At 47.6% G+C, this 23,572-nt stretch overlaps 1 protein-coding gene across 1 annotated transcript in view; it reads right to left on the reverse strand.

The window, feature by feature from the left end:
• LOC308674254 (cytoplasmic phosphatidylinositol transfer protein 1-like) overlaps positions 1–22,029 on the reverse strand; it is a gene marked incomplete at both ends in the record, with an annotated part of 49,870 nt that extends 27,841 nt beyond the window's left edge. Inside the window, 2 exons of the mRNA XM_081338591.1 lie at positions 2,800–2,948; positions 21,982–22,029. Of these exons, the coding sequence (XP_081194717.1) occupies positions 2,800–2,948; positions 21,982–22,029 (197 nt within the window). The remainder of the gene's footprint in view (positions 1–2,799; positions 2,949–21,981) is intronic.
• Between the last annotated feature and the right edge of the window lie 1,543 nt (positions 22,030–23,572).

Consider the following 23,572-nt stretch of genomic DNA (forward strand, 5'->3'; position numbering starts at 1 on the left):
TTAGAAATGAGCTTTTCTAATGCCAGAAATGTTATCTTACAGAAGAAGGAAGATCTAGCTTAGGATAGGAAGGCACCAATCTCACATATTCAAATCTAGGAGAACCTCTTGCAACCCCACAGCAGAAGAAACATATGTTCTTGAGAGTAAGAGAAATGTTGACAATGTGTCCAATTACTTAGATGGAAGGGTGGCTTCTTCGCCTTCCTGGTGGACTTCAACCAGAAAGTAGGGCAATATCATTTAGGGATTATTCTAATTTCCTGCACCAAAGAGATGAGTGGGCCAGACGGAACACAGAAGTTGCTCTATGTTTTGCCTGATTATTTGTCCACATTCTGTAGTGATGGAAGTTCTCTAGGTACCCAACAAGAAAACTTTCCTATGAGATACTTAGGATAGAACCAAGGATTTTTTCCTCAGTGACTATCATGAGACACTGAGAGGATGATGATAAGACAGCATATGTAAATGCAGTTCAGTGTCCTACCAGGATGTCATCCTCCCATCTCCAAAATGAATGGTTCCTTCTTAGTGGTGGGAAAAGCAGAACTTTTCAGCCTTCTAGCTAGTTAGCATAAAACATTCAGTCCTTGGTTTGCCCTGGATATCATTTCAGGCTTATTCTTGGTTAAACATGGATGTTTTTAAGCGTGCAAGAACTGGGCATGGCTAGTCTAGTGAAGAGAAGGACCAGGGGTGACACGATGACAGTATTCCAATATTTGAGGGGCTGCCACAAAGGAGAGGGAGGCCAATCTGTTTTCCAAAGCACCCGAAGGCTGGACAAGGAACAATGGATGGAAACGAATCAAAGAGAGATTCAACCTAGAAATAAGGAGAAATTTCCTGACAGTGAGAACAATCAACCAATGGAGCAGATTGCCTTCAGAAGTTGTGGGTGCTTCATCCCTGGAAGCTTTCAAGAAGAAAGTGGACAGCCACTTGTCAGAAATGGCATGCAATTCTCAGCTCTGGCTTTGCATTCCTGCATTACACTCAACTTCTAATAAAACTATGCCTTCCTCAACAAATGGAGCCAAGGATCGTTTCTGCTTAGAGGTTTAAATTGTGGCAGGTCTGACGCCCACATAAACCATCCGCGAACAGCCGGTTATCTCCAAACCAACTTAGACGACTCTGCTAGTGCTGATGGTCCTAGTAGTCTGCCCAACGTGAAAAGAGGGGAGAAGGTCTGGGTGATGAACCCCATCCAGCCGAGCTACGGGTCCAAGATCTCTGGCAATGGGGAGCTCGCCCCCCTGTCCAGCGAGCCTCTCCTGAAACAATTTACTCGTTCTGCAAAATGTGCAGATTTGCATGAGAGCTGCAACGCAGAGAGATGGTAGAAAGGAATGAGGAAACAGATAGTTGGCGGAATATTTAACAGGCTAGAATCCTGCAAAATCCAACCTGGAGCAATTGTCAGATTTCGTGACAGGTTAATTGGAAAGCAGATAACAACTGGATATTGGAGAAAAGCACACTCTGCATCAGTTGGAGAGTAGAGAAGAAGAATGGTGGTTAGTAGCAGAGATTCAGTCTTGGGAGAAAGTCTATAAGGTGAATTAAGGTGCACTAGGCAACCTTCACCCCCAGGGCTGCTTATTGGTAGTGTCTCAGAACTATTTTATTTTATTATTTTATTTTCTGCAAACGATAGTAGCATTTCCAAAGGTCAACATCCCACCATTGCTAAGGCTGAAAGACAAGAGCGTTAAGTTGAAGGAGGCTTGGTGGAGACGAACCACAGGCGGGCAGCAATTGGCTGCAGGAAAAGAAGTAGGAAAAGGGAAGGGAAGGAGGAAGCGGGAGAGGAAGAAGGGAAGGGAAAAGAAAGGGAAGGGGAAGGAGGGAGAGGGAAAGGAGGGAGGGAAAGGGAAAAGGAAAGGGACGGAGGAGGGGAAAGAGGAAAGAAAATGGAAAAGGGAAAGAGGGAAGGGGAAGGGAAAGAGAATAAGGAAAGAAGGGTTTAAATATAATGGAAAGGCAGCAAAGGAAACAGATCCAATGGCAAGGCAAGGCAAGGCAAGGCAAGGCAAGGCAAGGCAAGGCAAGGCAAGGCAAGGCAAGGCAAGGCAAGGCAAGGCAAGGCAAGGCAAGGCAAGGCAAGGCAAGGCAAGGCAAGGCAAGGCAAGGCAAGGCAAGGCAAGGCAAGGCAAGGCAAGGCAAGGCAAATCTTGCCCATCCACCTCATAGGGTGACCCCTCCTCAACTCACTGCTTTCCCTACATCAGACATGTCAAACACAAGGCCCGGGGGCCGGATCCGGCCCGCGAAGTGGTTTCATGCGGCCCGCGAAGCCATCATGGAAACAGTGAGTGAATGGCCCCCACTGCCTTGGCCCTGGCCCAGAGACCCTCCTCCTGCCAGAGACCCTCAGATCTGTCCCACTCCTGCCCAGGCCCCCATAGGCACCCTTGATGCCAATGATGTAGAGCTGGCCACGCCCACCCAGTAGGCCATATGCACTCTGGCCACGCCCACCCAGTAGGCCACGCCCACCCTGGCCACACCCACCCGGCCCCCTGAGGGCGACCGCAATGCTGATGCGGCCCTCCATGAAATTGAGTTTGACACCCCTGCCCTACATCAACACAATGTGTTGCGTTGCTCCATAAACAGAACACACATAGCACACCTCCTTCCTCTCCCAGGTATACATTAAGAAACGCCTAACCTGCCTTGCAGGGCTAACGCAAGGAACGGCCTGATGCCCCTTGAGCAAAGTTGCCCGCAGCAGAGAGGAAGAAGAGAGCCCGGAAACCAGCCCTCGAAACGTGGCTGGAGCACCCTCACCTGGACAGGTGGACTCGCTTCTCGGTGAACTGGCCGGGCCCATGGACGGGGTCCTCGTGGGGCTCGTTTTTCATCACTTCCACCCCTTCTCCTCGGTCGCTCTCCTGATGGCTGTGCTTACTGATGGTGTAAAGCTGCCCGACTCGGTACTGTTGGGGAGAGGAGACCACAAGAAAAGCCACTGTGAAGGCATTTGTGCGAAGGGGAAGGGCGGGGGAGGGGGAGGGGGACACAGGGAATTCTCCACTTAGGACCATAATGGCTCCCAAAATTTCTGTTGCTCAGCGAGAACAGTTATTAAGTGAACTTTTCCCCATGTTATGACCTTGCTTGCCACAGTGGTTAGGTGAATCACTGCAGTCGTGAACTTAGTAACCCCGTTGTTAAGTGGATCTGGCTTCCCCCATTGACTTTGCTTGTCAGAAGGTCGCAAAAAGGGAACACACGCCCTGAGGACCCAGCAGCTGCCAAGCATCTGGATTTTGATCACAGGATCGTGGGGATGCTGCCGTGCAAGGACTGCAAATGTGAAAATGGTCGTAAGTCCCTTTTTTCAGGGCCGTTGTAACTTTGGACGGTCACTAAACGAACGAGCGTAAGTTGAGGATTACCTGTATTCTCTTTGCCAGGAAAATTGACAATAATGAGCCATCTGCATGGGGTTTCATCAGCCCAGACAGGAAAACATACCCAGGTGAGCTAATTCTATAGGTAGTGCTCGACTTATGACCGTAAACTGCACTCCAAAATTTCTGTTGCTAAGTGAGACATTTGTCAAGCGGGTCTTGAGGCGTATTACGACCTTTTTTTGCCCCAGTCATTAAGTGAATCACTGCGCTTGTTAAGTTAGTAGCATGGCTGTTAAGTGAATCTGGCTTAGAATAAGAATAATAGAGTTGGAAGGGCCCTTGGAGGTCTTCTAGTCTACCCCTTTGCTCAGGCAGGAGACCCTTCTAGTATACCGTTCTCTATGGAAAAAAAAACATGGAAAACTTCAGGCATCAGCTGCAGTTTTCCAAGAGAAGAATTAAGCTGTCAGCTTCCTGTTTGGTCTCTCTTCTTTTTTTTTCCTCTCTGAAAAGTCAATATCTGGTAAAACATAATCTCAGCTTCCTTGCTGCTTATTTAGAACATTCAATGTTATGATGGGGGGAAAAGAGAGGAGCACCTGTTATTTCAAAATGATTTCCCTTCATTGTAAAATGGGAGACATTATCCTAGCTGTGTGTAATTAAACGCATATACCCACACACGTGTATCTGTTTTAGATATTTCTATCAAACTCTGTGGCAAGGGTTTTGTTTTCCCTCATCCCCATAGCAGCATTATAATTATTGCAATTTTAAAGCAAATAAAAACAACGGTATTTACGCTATTCTCCGCTTCTGGGGCAAGACAAACTATTTCGGAATTCAAAAGAAGGCAGTTGTTAAGTCCGGAATGACGAGCGGAGACAGCGAAGTCACACAAGGAACGTTTATTAGAACTCACATGGGTCAACTGGCTAGCAGCCGTTGAACCCTGCCTTAAATACTAACTCCATTCAAACATAACCAATCCCCGGCTTAGAATCTCCCGCCGGGAAGTAGCGGCCAATGATTGCACTCAGGTTTCCCGCCGAATGGAAACCACTCCCATAACTATGTACACAACACCCCTTCCCCCCTGGATGAAATTACTATTTGACATAGTCCTTCAGATAGCTTGGGGGTTTATGTTGCCTGACTGGATATCTGCTGGCCATGCTAACTGCTGGGGTTCCTTCGGTTCCACCGGTGACTACCTCCTCTGACCCTGTTGTGAGTGTGGACGGCCCAGGTGGTGTTTCCTGATTGGGCTGTTGTTGTGATTGCTGTTGTTGGGGTACATTGGGTTGACTGGATGCCCCTGGTGTGCTGTCAGGGGGCGCTATTTCTATCCTTGCGTTACACTCCTGGGGGTTTGCGTTACAATTCTGGGGGTTTGCTTCAATTGCCCTGAAATGTATTCTCCTCCCTTTCCCCCCTGGCGCTTGGTTACCCTTGGCTGGGGAAGGTGTAGAGTTCGTTGTAGCGTTGTCCCTCTCTGTGTTGGCTTGTACACCTTCAGGGGCCCTTTTCCTTAACTGATCGATGTGTCTCCTAATCAGCTGATTCTCTTCCCCCTCAATTAAATAAGATAAGGGACCGGTTTTCTCTATCACAACCCCTTGTGCCCATTTGTCCCCCTGTCCGTAATTTCTAGCCCACACCATGTCCCCAATGTTCAGAGACCTGGTTGGGGTAACCGGGTCGTGTTCAGCAGGTAGTCTGTCAGGGTGTAGTCTGTCCAATTTTGTTATCAATCGCCTGCCCCACCTCATTTCAGCAGGACTCTTCCCTGTGGCCACACATGGTGTGGTGTGTTGGGCCAGCAGGAACTGAGCTTGTCTCTGATGCCAGTCACCGTGGATTATTCGTCTGAGGGCGTCCTTGGTTGTTCTGACGTTCCGTTCTGCCAAGCCATTAGAGGAAGGGTGGAAGGGTGCTGAAGTCGCGTGTCTAATCCAGTTGGCCTTGAGGAAGTCCTGAAATTCATTAGATGTGAATTGTGGCCCATTGTCAGAGACGATTACGTCAGGTAACCCATGAGTGGCAAAGAGTCCCCTTAAGACCTGTATGGTTTTTGCTGATGTCATGGACTTAACGGGCACGACCTCCAACCACCGGGAGTAGCTATCTACTACTACAAGGAATGTGAGGCCCTGGAAAGGGCCGGCGAAGTCAATATGTATCCTAGACCACGGGTTCCTGGCCTCTTCCCACTTGTGTACCGTTGTGTGTGCTTGCTCTGGTCTGGAACGCTGACACTGGTAGCACCCTGCAACTTTATCCTCTATGGCTGTGTCTAACCCTGGCCACCATACGTGACTTCTAGCTAGGGCCTTCATACGCACAATTCCTGGGTGCCCATCATGTAATTCCCCAATTACTGTGTTTCTATGCCTCTCTGGTATGACAACCCTGTTGCCCCACAATAGACAACCAACATGTGATGATAGTTCGTCCTTCCTTCTAACATATGGTGTGAACTTGGGGTCAGGGCTTTTGCTAGGCCACCCACCTTGTACCCATGCTGCTATTCTGCTGAGTATGGGGTCCTTCCTGGTGGCAGCTGCAATGTCCCTGGCAGTTAGGGGACACTCAGAGAGTTCTTGTAGGGACATAATTTGTCCCACAGGTGCGGGGTCTGTACCTGTATCCTCTAGGGGTAACCTGCTGAGGGCGTCAGCGTGCCCCATCTCCTTGCCCGGCCTGTGTTTGATTGAAAAAGTGTAAGCGGAAAGGAAAATTGACCATCGTAGCATCCTGGGCGACATTATTTGTGGAGTCTGTCTATCGGTGGTAAATAGCCCTAGCAGGGGTTTGTGGTCAGTGTAAATAGTAAAGTCCCTACCATACAGATAATCGTGGAACTTTTTTACGCCTGCCACTATGGCCAATGCTTCCCTGTCAATCTGTGCATAATTCCGTTCCGCCTTTGTTAAGGTCCTGGAATAGTATGCTATAGGCCTCTGTTGCCCTTGCTCATCCATGTGGCTAATAACTGCTCCCACTCCATAAGGGGAAGCATCACACGCTAAGAATATGGGTTTGTTCTCTATAAAGTGAGTAACTGTAGAATTGCTAGACAGGATGTCCTTTAAAGTTTGGAAGCTGGTCCTGTGTTTTTGTTGTCACTGCCAGGGGGTCTTCCTATCTAAAAGTCTATGGAGGGGTTCAGCAATAGCTGCTTTGTGAGGCAGGAATGTGTGATAAAAATTAATTAAGCCAAGGAAAGCTTGTAGTTCCGCCTTATTCTGGGGTTCTGGGGCTAACTTTATGGCTCTAATTTTTCCTTCTGTAGGGTGGATGCCAGATGCATCAATTCTAAACCCTAAAAATTCAGTTGATTTTACCCCTATGCAACACTTATCCTTTTTTAATTTCAATCCTGCCTCCCTGAATTTTCCCAGTACCTGTTCTAGCCTTTCAGCTAGGATGTCCTCAGTTTTTCCAGCGATGAGGACATCGTCAAAGTAAGGGCATACACCTGGAATGCCCTTCAAGGTTCTCTCCATCACCTCCTGGAAGATGCCTGGAGCTGCAGCTATCCCGAACTGAAGTCTGTGAACGCGGAACGCCCCCTTGTGGGTAACTATCGTTTGAGCCTCGGCGGCTTCCTTAGACACGGTAAGTTGCAAATACGCCTGCGCCAAGTCGAGCTTGGCGAAAATGGCGCCGTCCTGGATCGTCGCGAGGACCTGCTTCACCGTCGGGACCGGGTAAGCATGTTTTTTCATAGCGAGGTTCAGGGTAGCTTTATAGTCGGCACAGATCCTCACATCCCCATTCGGTTTCAGGGGTGTGACGATTGGTGTCTCCCACAGGCCCCCTTCTACCGGTTCTAAGACGCCCTGGCCTACTAGCTTATCTAGTTCGGCCTCGATTTTTTGTTTGAGGGCGAAAGGCACCCTCCGGGCCTTAAGCCTGATGGGCCTAACCTCGGGGTCTAAGTTAAAATTAATGGGGGGTCCCTTGTACCTCCCTAATGATCCGTCGAATACGTCTGCGAAATTATCGCAGACGGATTTTAGGGTTTTATTCTGAATGGTGTTAATTCCCCCCACCCAAATGCCTAGGGCCGAGAACCAATTAAGGCCTACAAGGCTAGTTCTCTGGCCCTCGGTGACTAAAATAGTTAATACTCCACTGAACCCCTTATATTTAACGTTGATGGTAGCCTCTCCCACTAGTTCTATGGGCGATTTCTGGAAGTCGGCTAATTGTAATTTGGTGGGTTTAAGGGGAATTTTCTGGCCGCTTCTGGTTTCGATGTATCTTAGGGTGTCCCTAGAAATTATAGATACTGAGGCCCCGGAGTCCACTTCCATTTTGCAAGGGACACTTTGCAATTGGACTTCGATTCTTAATTTAGGCCTCAAAATGTGATTGACTCTAGGGGTGTATTTTCGTCTAGGGATCCCCACGTGGTTGACCCCCGCCCCAGTCCCCGGGTTGGAAGTGCGTGCCTTGGGCCTAGGGGTCTCTCCGCCACTCCGTTCGGGGGTTACCTCACCTGAGGCCCAAGCGTCGAGCTCGTGGAGGCGGTTGTCGCGCGGTCGGCTTCTGCAGATGGCCTGGATGTGGCCCGTTTTCCCGCACCCTCAGCATTTGGCGTTTCGGAATCGGCAAGTCGATCGTTGGTGATTTCCGCTGCAGCTTCCGCACCGGGTCTCTGGGTCTCGAGGTCTGGCGGGGTTGTCCCTCTGGGGTCGTTGCTGCGCTGGTGGTGGTTGCCTTCTGTTCGGATCTGTGCCTTCGGCTCGTAGCGGTCTCGGCGCCATCTTCCCGAACCTTCTGGCTACTTCGGCAATCTCGGCTTCCCACTGGTAGTCCACCTCCCCACCGTCCACATGGCTCTCCTGGTTAATTTCGGCTGAGGCGGCCATGCTGTTGTAGGGGGGGTCGCGTCTGCCTGTAGACTCGTACGTGAGTAGCTCGTCTAAAACTTCTTGAAGGTTGCCGGTGGGCTTCGAGATGATTCGGTTTTGCAATTGTTCGTCTCGCAGCCCCAAAACCACTCGGTCCCTGATGCGAATCTCGAGATTGTCGTATTTACAGCGCAAGGCTGCTTCTCGGACTGCCGCCACAAATTGTTGTATTGATTCGCCCGGCCGCTGGTTCCTCTTCTCAAATATCCTCCACCAGAACAGTTCCGACCGTTTAGGGGTGAAGTGGACCCTCAGTTTCGCCAACAGGTCGGCGTACGATACGCTGGAGACCGGCAGGGGTTGGCACAGGCTGACAGCCACCCGGTAAACCGGCGTGCTGCTGATAGTTAGTAGCGCTGCCGCCTTCTTCCTGTCCTCGGTGATCCCGTTGACCAGCATGTACCCCTCGATTTGTCCGACATATTCTTCCCAGTCTTCAGGGTAGTTAGGGTCAAACTCTTTCAGGGATCCGACTTGCGCCATTCTGTTGTTTTAATTTGCTTGCTGCTCGGTTGACTGTGGTTCAAATCTCCCGCTTTTCACTTTGTCGGCTTTCCGCGGTTCTTTCGCTGTTCTGCCGTCGATCCCACCTTCGTCGCCACTGTTAAGTCCGGAATGACGAGCGGAGACAGCGAAGTCACACAAGGAACGTTTATTAGAACTCACATGGGTCAACTGGCTAGCAGCCGTTGAACCCTGCCTTAAATACTAACTCCATTCAAACATAACCAATCCCCGGCTTAGAATCTCCCGCCGGGAAGTAGCAGCCAATGATTGCACTCAGGTTTCCCGCCGAATGGAAACCACTCCCATAACTATGTACACAACAGCAGTGACTATGTATATGTACGTATATGTATATGTATAGTAAAGGTAAAGGTTCCCCCGCACATGTGTGCTAGTCGTTTCCAACTCTGGGGGCCGGTGCTCATCTCCGTTTCAAAGCCGAAGAGCCAGCGCTTGTCCGAGGACGTCTCCGTGGTCATGTGGCCGGCATGACTAGACGCCAAAGGCGCACCGAACGCTGTTACCTTCCCACCGTAGTGGTCCCCATTTTTCTACTTGCATTTTTACCTGCTTTCGAACTGCTAGGTTGGCAGAAACTGGGACGAGTAACAGGCGCTCACTGTGTTATGCGGCACTCGGGATTCGACCCGCCAAAATGCTGACCTTCTGATCGACAAGCTCAGCGTCCTAACCCACTGAGCCACTGTGTCCCATGTATATGTATATGTATATGTATATGTATATGTATATGTACTGTATATGTATATGTATATGTATATGTATATGTATATGTATATGTATATGTATATGTATATGTATATGTATATGTATATGTATATGTATATGTATATGTATATGTATATGTATATGTATATGTATATGTATATGTATAAGGTAAAGGTTCCCCCGCACATGCGTGCTAGTCGTTTCCGACTCTAGGGGCCGGTGCTCATCTCCGTTTCAAAGCCGAAGAGCCAGCGCTTGTCCGAGGACGTCTCCGTGGTCATGTGGCTGGCATGACAAGACGCCAAAGGCGCACGGAACGCTGTTACCTTCCCACCGTAGTGGTCCCTATTTTTCTACTTGCATTTTTACGTGCTTTCGAACTGCTAGGTTGGCAGAAGCTGGGACGAGTAACAGGTGCTCACTCTGCTACGCGGCACTCGGGATTCGACCCGCCAAACTGCCGACCTTCTGATTGACAAGCTTAGCGTCCTAACCCACTGAGCCACCACGTCCCATGTATATGTATATCTATATGTACTGTATATGTATATGTATATGTATATGTATATGTATATGTATATGTACATGTACATGTACATGTACATGTACATGTATATGTATATGTATATGTATATGTATATGTATATGTATATGTATATGTATATGTATATGTATATTGGTGAGTTCTGTCTAACAAAGTGTTCCTCTTCTCACTACGAAAGGATTTGATCATCAAATCAGTGTCAACTCTTCACAGATGGATTTTCTCCGTTCCTAACCTAGTCTTTCAACTCTTCCAGAAGTGCATTTATCACCATTGTAACCAGTATCCTTCTTGCTGCCAGTGGTCTTCTTCCCTTTCACTCAGAGTAACAGAGTTGGAAGGGACCTTGGAGCAGTGGGCTAATGCCTCCTTAAGTAACACCAGCTGCCTGCAATTAGTGCAGGTTCGAGTCCCACCAGGCTCAAGGTTGACTCAGCCTTCCATCCTTCCCAGGTAGGTAAAATGAGGACCCAGATTGTTGGGGGCAATTAAGCTGACTTTGTAATAATGCCACTTGGGGGGTGTGTGAAAGCCCTAATAAGCAGGCATATACATAGAATGAAGGCTACTGCTAAGCTTGTAAGTTGCCCTGAGTCTTCGGAGAAGGGCGGGATATAAATGGAATTAAAATAAAAAAAATAAAAAAAATCCCCTGCCCAAGCAGGAGGCCTATACCAAGCCAGGAAAAATGGCTGTCCTGTGATGGAGCACCCACAACTTCTGGAGGCAAGCTGTTCCACTGGTTAATTTTTTCTCACTGTTCTAGGTTGCTTCTCTCCTTGATTATTTTCCATCCATTTTCCCTCCAGGAAATTTCTCCTTAGTTCTAGATTGGATCTCTGTCTTTCGGTGGTGATGAGTGGACCATTGGAAGAGTTGAAAGACCAGGTGATGGACGGAAACTTCCATCCATTACTTAGCATAAAGCTGGCATATGTTTCTTTCCACTTTTTCTGGTTGATAGTCTCCAGAGAATTGAGTCTTTTTTTAAGGTGTCCAAAGTGGGATAATTTGAGCCTTGTCATTTGGGCTTCTAATGAGCACCTTGGGCTGGTGGTTTTTTTTTTTAAATGATCCATTGGGTTTTTTTCCCCCTTGACAATCCATGCCCTTCTCAGGAGTCTTCTCCAATGCCACAGTGCCCAGTACTCTCCCTCTCCTGCTTCTTCAAAATCCAACTGTTGCTTTCCTAGAGTATCACAGGGAGACTCACTGCTTTTAGGCATCTGGACGCTTCTTCCTGAAGGCAAGGCCCGTCTTTTGCAGAGAGAATTGTCTCCTCCCAAGCCCTCCTGCAAAGGGAATTGTTTCTCCAGAGTAAACACCACCTGCCCCAGAAAGCCATCAGCTGCCTTGCCGCAACCTGTGCGCCTGTTTGCCGAGCTCCGACCAACCAACAATGGCAGCTGTGTTGAAATGAGCTACTTTTAGCCTGGCACACAGCAAAGAGGAGCAGAATGTCTAAACACGCTGCCTGCCTCCAAGCCCACATGAGCCCCTCCCCGCTACGGGGTGGGGGGGTGGGGTGGAGGTTGGCTCAAGTTGTGCTTTGGCTACAGAAGCTGCTTGCTTGCTGTATGGTCCAAAGTTTGAAAGATGTAGAAAAGAAGCAGGGAATCAAAGATAATCAGCTGTCATGATGAACTCAAGCTCCAGTTTAAAGAAACATTTCCAGGGCAGACATCTTGATTCTTTTAAGGTCCCATCTCCAGTCATTTAGGAATGAAGGCTTGGGGAGTCACAGCACCAAGGACCCTCAGAGGGGCTAAAAAAGATAAAAGTAAAGATTTCCCCCATCCAGTTGTGTCCCACTTTAGGGTGCAATGCCCATCTCTGTTTCCTAGCTGAGGGAGACAGTATTGTCCAAAGATGCATCCGTGGTTATGAGGTTGGTATCAGTGGTGGGATTCAGCCGGTTTGCACCGGTTTGGCAGAACCGGTAACTACATTTTGTTGAGTTTGGAGAACCAGCTGAATGCACACTGCTTCCAGAAGTCCATTCTAGGCCTCTGAGGCCTGGAGGAGGCTTCCCCAGCCTAAAAGAGCCCACCGGAAGTGCGTGGATGCCACTTCCAGAAGTCCGTTCTAGGCCTCTGAGGCCTGGAGGCTTCCCCAGCCTAAAAGGGCCCACCGGAAGTGCATGGATGCCACTTCCAGAAGTCCGTTCTAGGCCTCTGAGGCCTGGAGGAGGCTTCCCCAGCCTAAAAGGGCCCACCGGAAGTCCGTGGATGCCACTTCCAGAAATCCGTTCTAGGCCTCTGAGGCCTGGAAGAGGCTTCCCCAGCCTAAAAGGGCCCACCGGAAGTGCATGGATGCCACTTCCAGAAGTCCGTTCTAGGCCTCTGAGGCCTGGAGGAGGCTTCCCCAGCCTAAAAGGGCCCACCGGAAGTGCGTGGATGCCACTTCTGGAAGTCCATTCTAGATCTCAGAGGCCCAGGCCTGCATCCAATAAGAAAACCGGTTGTTTAGGTATTTGAATCCCACCAAGGTGCAAGGAACACTGCTACCTTCCCACCGAAGTGGTACCTGTTTATCTACTCGCCTTTACATGTTTTCGAACTGGTAGGTGGGCAGGAGCTGGGGCAAAGAATCAAAGAGCTGTGCCAGAATCAAAGTATACTGCTCAAAAAAATAAAGGGAACACTTAAACAACACAATGTACTGTATTTAATAGTAGGATGTCTTATCTTGTGTTCCCTTTATTTTTTTGAGCAGTATACATCACGGTCTAGCACAGGGGTAGGCAACCTCGGCTCTTTTATGACTCATGGACTTCAACTCCCAGAATTCCTGAGTCAGCATAGCTGACTCAGGAATTCTGGGAGTTGAAGTCCATGAGTCATAAAAGAGCCGTGGTTGCCTACCCCTGGTCTAGCATCTTGTATGTCCAACTCAAAGAAAACAAAACACCTGGATTCCAACCCCGTGCCAGAAAATCAACATGCTGAGCTGAAATCTAGGGACGGCTGAACTAGGACCAATCCGTCAAGCTGTCAAATAAAGGCTTCCACAATCTTGGGTGCTGTTGCGGAAAACGCACGCCTGCACAACAGAAGCTGCTAGCTGCCTTCCTTTTCAAGGGCATTGATTTTCTCTGCACTAGGGCAATAGCAAGCGTGCACGATCCCATATTGGCTAGCAGGTAATCCTCAACTTACCACTATAATGAAGCCTCCCCATTATTTATTTGTATCCCACCGTTGTTATTATTATTATTTTATTGCAAATAACTCAAGGCAGTGAACATATCCAAACCCCTTCCTCCTCCTATCTTCCCCACAACAACCCTGTTAGGCTGAGAGAGGGGAACTGGCCCAAAGTCACCCAGCTGGCTTCCATGCCTAAGGTGGGACTAGAACTCACGGTCTCCTGGTTATTGGCCCCAAGTCACCCAGCTGGCTTCCATGCCTAAGGTGGGACTAGAACTCACGGTCTCCTGGTTATTGGCCCCAAGTCACCCAGCTGGCTTCCATGCCTAAGGTGGGACTAGAACTCACGGTCTCCTGGTTATTGGCCCCAAGTCACCCAGCTGGCTTCCATGCCTAAGGTGGGACTAGAACTCACGGTCTCCTGGTTATTGGCCCCAAGTCACCCAGCTGGCTTCCATGCCTAAGGTGGGTCTAGAACTCACGGTCTCCTGGTTATTGGCCCCAAGTCACCCAGCTGGCTTCCATGCCTAAGGTGGGACTAGAACTCACGGTCTCCTGGTTATTGGCCCCAAGTCACCCAGCTGGCTTCCATGCCTAAGGTGGGTCTAGAACTCACGGTCTCCTGGTTATTGGCCCCAAGTCACCCAGCTGGCTTCCATGCCTAAGGTGGGACTAGAACTCACGGTCTCCTGGTTATTGGCCCCAAGTCACCCAGCTGGCTTCTATGGCTATGGTGGGACTAGAACTCACAGACTCCTTCTTTCTAGTCTGGTGCCTTCACCGCTAAGCCCAACTGGCTTTCTATTATGGACATCATCGCAGTCATAAAGTGAGTCTCCCATGTAAAACCGACCTGATTTTATGGCTTTTATTAAACAAGCTGAATACTTGCTATGGGGCATTGTGGGCAAAAACATCATAAATTGTGGTGATGTGGCTATAGAAGGCTAAGAACAGTGGCAAATGCAGACTGGTTGCCAAGCACCTGTCTTGAGGTCACGTGACAACGGGGGTGGGGGGAGGGCAGCCATCAGAACTTCAGAACTGGGTTGTAAGCACCTCTTGGGGGGAGGAAACCATCATAACTCTGAACGGTCCCTAAGCAACCGGTCATAAACCAAGGCCTACTTTATCCTTTCAGCAACTCCTTGCAAGGAAGAAGAAGCTGCAGACATGACAGCATGGCAAAGATCAGGTGGGGGGCAAGTACAAAAAGCAAACCACGAAACAAGCACCATTTCTTTTTAAGGGAACACGCTGAAGAAAAGTAGACGAAGCTGAAGGGCGTCCGATGAGGCTGTGATTCTGACACGTTCAGTATCTGTGAAAAACCCTTCTTGGTGTTTTGCCAAAGCCGGCAATCTTTGCGTTACCCAAAGTTCACGGAGAAAAATAGAAAATCTGCTCTCCTCCCTTGAAAAAAATGAGCCTGCTCAAATCTCCCCCCCCCCCAAAAAAAATTGATTTTCTTTGCTCGGTAAATAATGTGGGAGCGAAGAAAGGGGGCAGGCAGGGACAATACTCCCATAGAGTCATCATTTGATTGTTCTCCTCATGGCTCTTGTCATCCTGCTAATTACCAAAGATGGATTATCTGCACTTCAGTGGAATTGTCAGCTTTCTTTGAAAAACTCCACCCTGATGGCGCCGGGTTAATCAGCAGCCTCTGGAGCAGGCGGGGGGGGGGATACAACGTGTAGACAAAGATCACGGGTGTCTGCAGGGGTTCAAACGATGGCATCCACCCCCCAACTGCCAAGTGACAGGAGTTGCGTCAGGTGTCCTGAGGTGATCTGCCAGTTGGGTGACGTGGATGCGTGGCTGTGGCCATTTTGACTGCCGGATGTTTGGTCTGGATTGCCTGTGGTGAGAATCCCCAACTTCTCTCAAAAGCCTGCCCCCTGGTTCCATGGTCCAATTTCTGTGTCGCCTTCTCCCTTCACCCCAAAAGACGAAGGACCTATTTCAAATAAGTCTGGCAAAAGTAGCATTTCCTCAACCATTAGGATGGACTTTCCAATGGAGCAGCTGATTTAGGCATGGAGATGTTGACTTTAGAAAGAGTGCAAAGAAGAGCAACCAAAGATGATCAGGGGACTGAAGGCTAAAACATATGAGGAACGGTTGCTGGAATTGGGTATGTCTAATTTAATGAAGAGAAGGACGAGGGGGGACAGGATAGCAATGTTCCAGTATTTGAGGGGCTGCCACAAAGAAGATGGGTGTGTGTGTGTCAACCTATTTTCCAAAGCACCGGAAGTCAGGACAATGGATGGAAACTGATCAAGGAGAGAAGCAACCTAGAAATAAGGAGAAATTTCCTGACAGTGAGGACAATAAAGCAATGGAATGGCTTGCCTCCAGAAGTTGTGGGTCTTCTAGTCCAATCCCATGCTCAAGCAGGAAACCCTATACTATGAGGTTGTCAAATGGCTATCCAATCTCTTCTTAACAACCTCCAATGATGGGGTACTCAGAACTTCTGGAGGCAAGTCGTTCCAGCGGTTAATTGTTCTGACTGTCAGGAAATTTCTCCTTTTTTCTAGGTTGCTTCTCTCCTTGGTTGATTTCCATCCATTGCTTCTTGTCCTGCTTACAGGTGCTTTGGAGAATAGTTTGACCCCACTCTTCTTTGTGGTAGCCCCTCAAATATTGGAAACACTGTTATTATGTCACCCCAGTTGTCCTCTTCATTAAACTAGATATACCCAATTTGTGCAACCATTTTTCGTATGTTTTATCCTCCAGTCCCCTAATCCTCTTTGTTGCTCTTCTCTGCACTCTTTCCAGAGTCTCAACATCTTTTTTACATTGTGGTGACCAAAAAACTGTATTCCGAGTATGGTCTTACCAAGGCCTTATAAAGTGGAACTAACACAGCACAGGGTCTCAATTCTAGCCTCAAATCACTCTGAACTTCCCAAAGATAATATAAAGCAATCAGATCCTGCAAGAACAGAGGAAGGAATCTGAACGTCTGGCTTTCCATACCGAAACATTGCAATCTTTCTCTAAAGTGTGAATGCGTCACCCTCCCTTTTTTCTGCTAGTAACACCAGGACTGTTACTCTGGGGAGTCCTCCCAGCCCAATCTAAGTTAAACATTGAGTCAGGAAGCTGAAGACAAAGAGCAGCGTGTCAGGAATGAGAAAAAAAATATATCACACTTTATGAAGCAGCACCAGCCAGTGCTGTTGTGGTGCCTTTTGCTTCTCTGACCTCGGGAGGGGCACAGATCAGGATTCCCAAGTGAAGAAAAAGAGAAGGAATCTTAAGGTCAAGTTTCTAGTCCTCATGGCAATAAAGGACTGTCAGGAACAGAGCTTCTGCCACTGTGTGGCTTAGTGGGTGAAAGGTGACAACTGTAGAGCTCCAGGATTTTGTTCTACTTCTACAGGTAGTCCTCAACTTTCGCCATAACTCACCGCAGTCGTAACTCCGAGGTACCACGTGACCAGACACTATATAAATTCTAAATAAAATGCCAGCGGGCCAAGTGCCCGAATTTTGGAAATGCTTTAATTTTATTATTATAGGTATTCCTAATCAAATATTCCCACTCTTAGGTGTTTTTTTAATAATATCAAACAGCCTTTGTGGTTGATTTACTGTGTAAAGGAGGGGTCTAACTTATATCTCTGTCCAACCGACTTTCTTCTTTTATTTTATTTTTTCTTCGTTATGTTAACTATAAAAGGGGATGTAAGCTAAGGATCAGGGCTCCCTCTTTGAAAGAGAAGGAATCCCTTTGGTCTGAAAAAGCTGATAAATTGGAATAAAATGATCTTCCTGTCTTGGTTTGTCTCACTGGAAAATATGCGTGGCAAGGTACGAGCCTTAAAAAAAACCCACCATATTTGGCCTTCATTACGTATGCATCAGTCGAGCCAAGCTCACCCTGAAATGGCCCAGCACAATCTTTCTGCCCATTTCTCCTTCCTAATAGGAGAAACCCCCCAAACGGGAGACAAGATGTTTTAGAGCACAAAGCAGAGGCAGCTAAGAAGCCCCATCGAAAAATATTTTCAATGCCCTGTGGGGCCTGAAAAATCACAGGTATCTAGGCACGCTGGCAAGTGCTGAGTCTGCCACACACATGCAAATAATATGAACCTGGTGCTAATTATATCCGAACACAATGTGCCCACGGGCCACTGTTTTCCCAAAAAAGGCTCCACGTGGTTCAGTACAAGCTGTCCACCAGTTTCGCGATACATTCGTCTGGTGGGGAGCCACATCAGAACAGAGCGCGTGGCTGTTATTAAAGCTCATTTCCTAATAAAGCCACACAGCTAACTTCACATTTGCATCTACTTTAGCAAAAGGCCACATCTCAACCTTGGGGGAAAATGACAGAAAAACAGAGCTGGAAGGGATCTTGGAGGTCTTCTAGTCCATCCCCTTGTTCAAGCAGGAGACCCTATACGTTCCGGTCAAATGGCTATCCAATCTTATCTCCAAAGCCTCCCGTGATGGAGCACCCGCAACTACTGGAGGCAAACCGTTCCACTGATTACTTGTTCTCACTGTCAGGAAATTTCTTTTCAGAATGTACAATCATAGGACAAGAAGGGGCCTGGGAGGTCTTCTAGTCCAACCCCCTGCTGAAGGCAGCAGCAGAAGTATTTCACCTCCCACAAAAGTCAACATGATTCATGTTTTCGCACTGCTAAAGAAAGGGCCTTCCCTGCAAAGCGAGGCATAAGGTTCCATAAAGAGCTGGGAAGGGGTTAGGGTCTCTAAGCCGGCTGCTTGCTGGCCAAGAAGAAATGCATGGACTTTTCAGACACCCACCTACCTCCCAGCATTGATACTTTGTAAGAGATCAGGATAAGGGTTTAACCCAAGGTTCTCCAACCTTGGCTACTTTAAGACTTGTGGACTTCCAGAATTCCTCAGCCAGCTTCTGGGAGTTGAAGTCCACAAGTCTTAAAGTTGCCAAGGTTGGAGACCCCTGGTTTAACCAACCCAACTCCACCTGATCCAGAGGAAGGCATTTTTTGGGGGGATGAATGGGCATTATGGGGAGTTTTGAAAGCATGCCGTGGGCTCTTTCACAAAATGGCTGCCTGGGAAGGCTGTTGCAAAAGGACTCCCTTGAGGAGGGAGAATGGGCTGACCAATGACAAAAGAGAAAGTGAATTAAGGAAAAGGCTGCTGGCCACTTGTGGAGATCTGGTGGTGGATGATGACTATAGTATGTGCCATCAAGCCCTTTTCCACTCCTAGTGACTTCATAGATGTTCTCCAAGACCATCTATCCTTAACTTGGTCTTTCAGCTCTTCCCCAAATCCACCCCCAACTGTAACTGAGTTCCTCCACCTTGCTGCTGATCCTCCTCCTCCTCCTCTTCTCTTTCCTTGCACCATTCCAAGAATTGCACTTTCTGCAGAGAGCCAGGACTTTGTCCATTTATTTCCCAAAGCACCAGAAGGAAGACAAGAAACAACGGATGGAAACTAATCAAGGGGAGAAACAACCTAGAACTAAAGAGAAACTTCCTAACAGTGAGAACAATTAACCAGTGGAACAGAAGTTGCCTTCAGACGTTGTGGGTGCTTCATCGCTGGAGGCTTTTAAGAAGAGATTGGACAGCCACCTGTCTGAAATGGTAAGAACTCCTGATTGATTCTGATGGATTACGTGCCAACAGGTTGGTGTCAACTCTGCAGTCCGCATAAGAGAGATTTTCTCCAAGGAGGATCTATTCCCAACCTGGTCCTTCACATCTTCCAATGATGCCCCCATCACCACAGTCACTGAATCCATCCATCTTGCTCCTGGTCCTCCTTTTCTTCTCTTTCCTTCCACCCTTCTCAGCAGTGGAACATTTCCCAGGTCTTCATTTCATGTGCCCAAAGTAGCATGATTAGGTAAAGTAAAGGTAAAGGTAAAGGTTCCCCCGCACATGCGTGCTAGTCGTTTCCGACTCTAGGGGCCGGTGCTCATCTCCGTTTCAAAGCCAAAGAGCCAGCGCTTGTCCGAGGACGTCTCCGTGGTCATGTGGCCGGCATGACTAGATGCCAAAGGCACATGGAACGCTGTTACCTTCCCACCGTAATGGTCCCTATTTTTCTACTTGCATTTTTACGTGCTTTCGAACTGCTAGGTTGGCAGAAGCTGGGACGAGTAACAGGCGCTCACTCTGCTACGCGGCACTCGGGATTTGACCCGCCAAACTGCCGACCTTCTGATCGACAAGCTCAGTGTCCTAACCCACTGAGCCACCGTGTCCCTTAGCATGATTGGGAGTCTGGTTGTTTACGCCTGGAGTGAGAATTCTGGGTTGCTTCTCTGCGGTGATGGATCGATTTGTCTTCTTGGCTGTCCATGCTCTTCTCAGGCATCTCCCCCAACATCAAAGGTGTCAAGGAACTTTCTAGCCTACTTTCCATTGGTCCCTTTTGTTTAGCTTTAAACAGTGAGCCCATTTCCAAGATAATTCCAAATATAAGAGGGTGGGTGACTAGATCAAAATGTTGAGGAGTGAGAAGAGGCTCTTGTAACAGGTTATCCAGACTCTTTTGCTAAGAGCACTGAATTTTTAAGAAGGGATTTATCGAATTAGCAGAGAGCTTCTATTTTAGCTCAGTGGTGTATGTGTGTGTATGTGTGTCCCCTCTCCTAGACTGATTGAAAAATGGGAACAAAACACAACAAACCCTCAATACATTTACCAGCATAGCTATCTGTTATATTATCCTTTGCCACTAGGTAATCTTTTCATTTGTTTATTAAATTTCCATGCTGCCCATCTTGCTATCTAGATGATCAATCTTCCCTCATGCTGCCGTTTTTCCTTCATCCCACCCATCTCCACCTCATCATGCAGCTTACTCTGACCGCTAGGCTGTTTCTGCTATGCCCCTTTCGCATTGAACTGTGCTTAACATCTGGGGAGGAATGAGCAAAGAAGAGAAGGGGACAACATCAACACCAGTCCATCCTGAACATCTCCCTCCTTCTCATGTTTCAGGCCCAGGGATGGGCGGGACTCTTAACTATATATCACTATATATTCTTAGGTTAGGATTTGTTGTTGGCCTTCCTTCCTGGGTTTCTCAACCTCAACACTCTCTAAGAGGTATGGACTTAAACTTCCAGAGTTCTCCAGCCAAATTCAAGAGGCGTGGACCGACTCCCAGAATTTCCCAAGCATCATCAAGAGATGTGGACTTCAACTCCCAGAGTTCCCCAGCCAACTGTATTTATTTATTTATTTTAAAAATTTTTTTTATTGCTTTTATAAAAACATATAATAAAACAAAAAATACATATAAAAACAAAACATAACATAAACAATACAATCAACAAAAATACAAAAAGAATACTTAACTTCCATTATTCTTAATCTTTCTAATCATTTTCAGGTGACTTCCTCAAGTCCCCCCTATCTGCGTTTCATCGTAGATCATCACTAGCAATTTCTATTTCATAATTCTAAACCATATTTAATATCTATCTATATTTAATTTCTTATCATTTAACAATCATTCTTTCCTATTATCCTTAATACTAAACATTAAACTCTAAAACTGCAACCTATAAGCACTTCCAAGTCCATTTCAAACTAATTAATATGACAATATTTCTTCAAATAGTCCTTAAATTTCTTCCAATCCCCCAGCCAACTTTAAGAGGCGTGGATTTCACCTCCCTGAATTCTCCAGCGAGCATGTTGACTGGGAAATTCTGGAGCTGAAGGCCACCCCTTTTTAAGTAGGTGAGGTTGAGAAAAGCTTTTCTCAATGCCAATGATCAGAGATAATATTAAGAGAAGCAGAGGTTTAGGTGGCCTCGTGAAGCCCTGAAAGTTTTTGTCCCTGACTTAGAAAGTGGGAAGGCAACCCATTCCATCCCCTTTCCTTCCTTCTTATATAGCCATGTTTTTCAACCTCAGGAACTTGAAGATCTGTGGACTTCAACTTCCAGAATTTCCCAGCCAGCAATTCTAAGCCAGCTATAGAACATTGTTTTTCAACCTTGGGAACCTGAAGATCTGTGCACTTCAACTTCCAGAATTCTCCAGGCAACAGTTCTCCCCTGGGAATTCTGGGCAATGAAGTTCGTACATCCTCAAGGTAGAAAAAACACTGCTATGTAGCCTCCAGTAACACCTACAATCTACCTCCAAACCTTTGACCCCCAACTCTTCCAACTGAAAAGTGTCTCCCAACAAACTATTGAGGCAAGTGAAAAGAAGGCCCCAGTGTAGTTTGGTTAAATGCAGGGCTAGGCAACCTTGGCTCTTTTATGACTTGTGAACTTCAACTCCCAGAATTCCTGAGCCAGCCATGCTGAGGGGAAAGGGAGAGGTTTCCAAGCTGAGCCAGGCTGGCTCAGGAATTCTGGGAGTTGAAGTCCACGAGTCATGAGGGGGCCATAGTTCCCCCATGCTGGCTCAGGAATTCTGGGTGTTGAAGTCCACGAGTCATGAGGGGGCCATAGTTCCCCCATGCTGGCTCAGGAATTCTGGGAGTTGAAGTCCATGAGTCATAAAAGAGCCAAGGTTTCCTATCCCTGGCCTAGGCCTAGGCTGCTTTATGACTCATGGACTTCAACTCCAAGAATTCCTGAGCCAGCCATGCTGAGGGGAAAGGGAGAGGTTTCCAAGCTGAGCCATTCTGGCTCAGGAATTCTGGGAGTTGAAGTCCATGAGTCATAAAAGAGCCAAAGTTGCCTACCCCTGGTTAAATGGAATAAAAAGCCCCTCACCCCTCCTTCCCCACAGCTTCAGCAGCTCAGCCTTCCCAGGGCCCCTTACCTCTTCTGTGGTGAGAGGCATACAGATCCGGTATTCCTTCACCAGCATTGCTGCTCTTAGGTTCAGGATGCGTTCTTCTCTTCAGATGGAAACAGGGACTTCGTCACCAACCCAGTGGCCCCCCGAGATTCCTCAAGGAAAGCATCCTCCTGTAGGGAAACAGGAATTCCCAACCAGTGGTTAGGGCAGAGAACAAGACTTTAGAACAACTCAAGGGCCAACTCTGGTACACATCTGGCAAGCTAAAAGCTAAAACTGCCTAAGTCTCCAGTAGCTTTCTCTCCCTGCCCCCTCTCCAACAATGGCTCATGACTTCATCATGGGTCACCATGGCAGCCATTTTGAGGTCACCGGCCTCCTCTCCATGTCAGGTCAAGGGAGGAGCAGCTGTTGGACCAAAGAGGCCCAGAGAAGACCATCCCAACCTTTGCCCTTGCTCAGTTGCAGAAGAGCAGATTCTCTTCCAGCTGTATGTCTTTTTTGCACTGTTTTCTAAAGCTCCTTCTCTTCCTTTGAAGGATTTCCTCGATCCCCATGTTCCTCCAGAGCAAAACATAAAAGCGTGAGGGGGTTAATCAGGAGAAACGAAATGTTCTTCAGGTCTGGCAGGCTAACATCACAGGCTTAGCGATGATTTCCAAGTTACAGGCTGAAACTTACTAGATCTCTGGAGAGCTACAGGAGAGAAGCTGATATCCCCAGCTCACTTCCCAAGGCCAGGATTCTGGCTATTTTCTCCATAGAGGAAAGCAAACATCTGTCTTATGCCTCTGTCTGGGTACAGACCATCCCTACCAATATGAGACTGAGAATCTTCTAGAACAGAGAAATCCACCTTTGAGGTAAGGTTGAATTTTGCTGCCTGTTCTGCCTGACTAAAATAAGACACCTCCACGTGCGATGATTCATTTAGTGGAATTATATTTCCAAGATTCTTTTCTTTTTTTTGAAAAAGGGAGGTGGTGTGTGTGTGTGTGTGGGGGGGAAAGCTGGCTGGTAACAAAGCACAACATCCATCTTCAACCTAATCTTTCATCCTAGGATATAAAACGGAGGGAGATGGTAGAAACTAAGAACGTTGTTCGGGAGGGCCTTGAGAATATTGGGCCTTGAGTTGTTTATAAAAATAATAAAGGAAGGAAGGAAGGAAGGAAGGAAGGAAGGAAGGAAGGAAGGAAGGAAGGAAGGAAGGAAGGAAGGAAGGACAAGCTGAGGTGGGAGAAATCAACTTAGAGGTTTAGAGGTGGTGGGAAGAACAACCTCATGAATTTGCCTTCTGGGAAACCAGCTTTTTTGCACTTGGGAATGCTCAGTATGTCAAGCACCTTTTGAATGTGCTTGGGTTAAAACAAAACATAAAGCGTAACATAGGATAACAGGCTGAAAGGGACCTTGGAGGTCTACTAGTCCAACCTGGTACTCGAGCAGGAGACCTTACATTATTCCAGACAAATGGTTGGCCAATCTCTTCTTGAAGACCTCCGAGTGTTGGAGCCCCCACAATTTTTGACCCGTTCTCAATACCCCCAGTGGGACAATTGACCCAAGCAATGATGGGATTCAGGTCCTGCAACTAGATTGCAGAATTGGT

Source organism: Vipera berus, assembly GCF_964194415.1.
Source record: "Vipera berus genome assembly, chromosome: 13".
NCBI lineage: Eukaryota > Metazoa > Chordata > Lepidosauria > Squamata > Viperidae > Vipera > Vipera berus.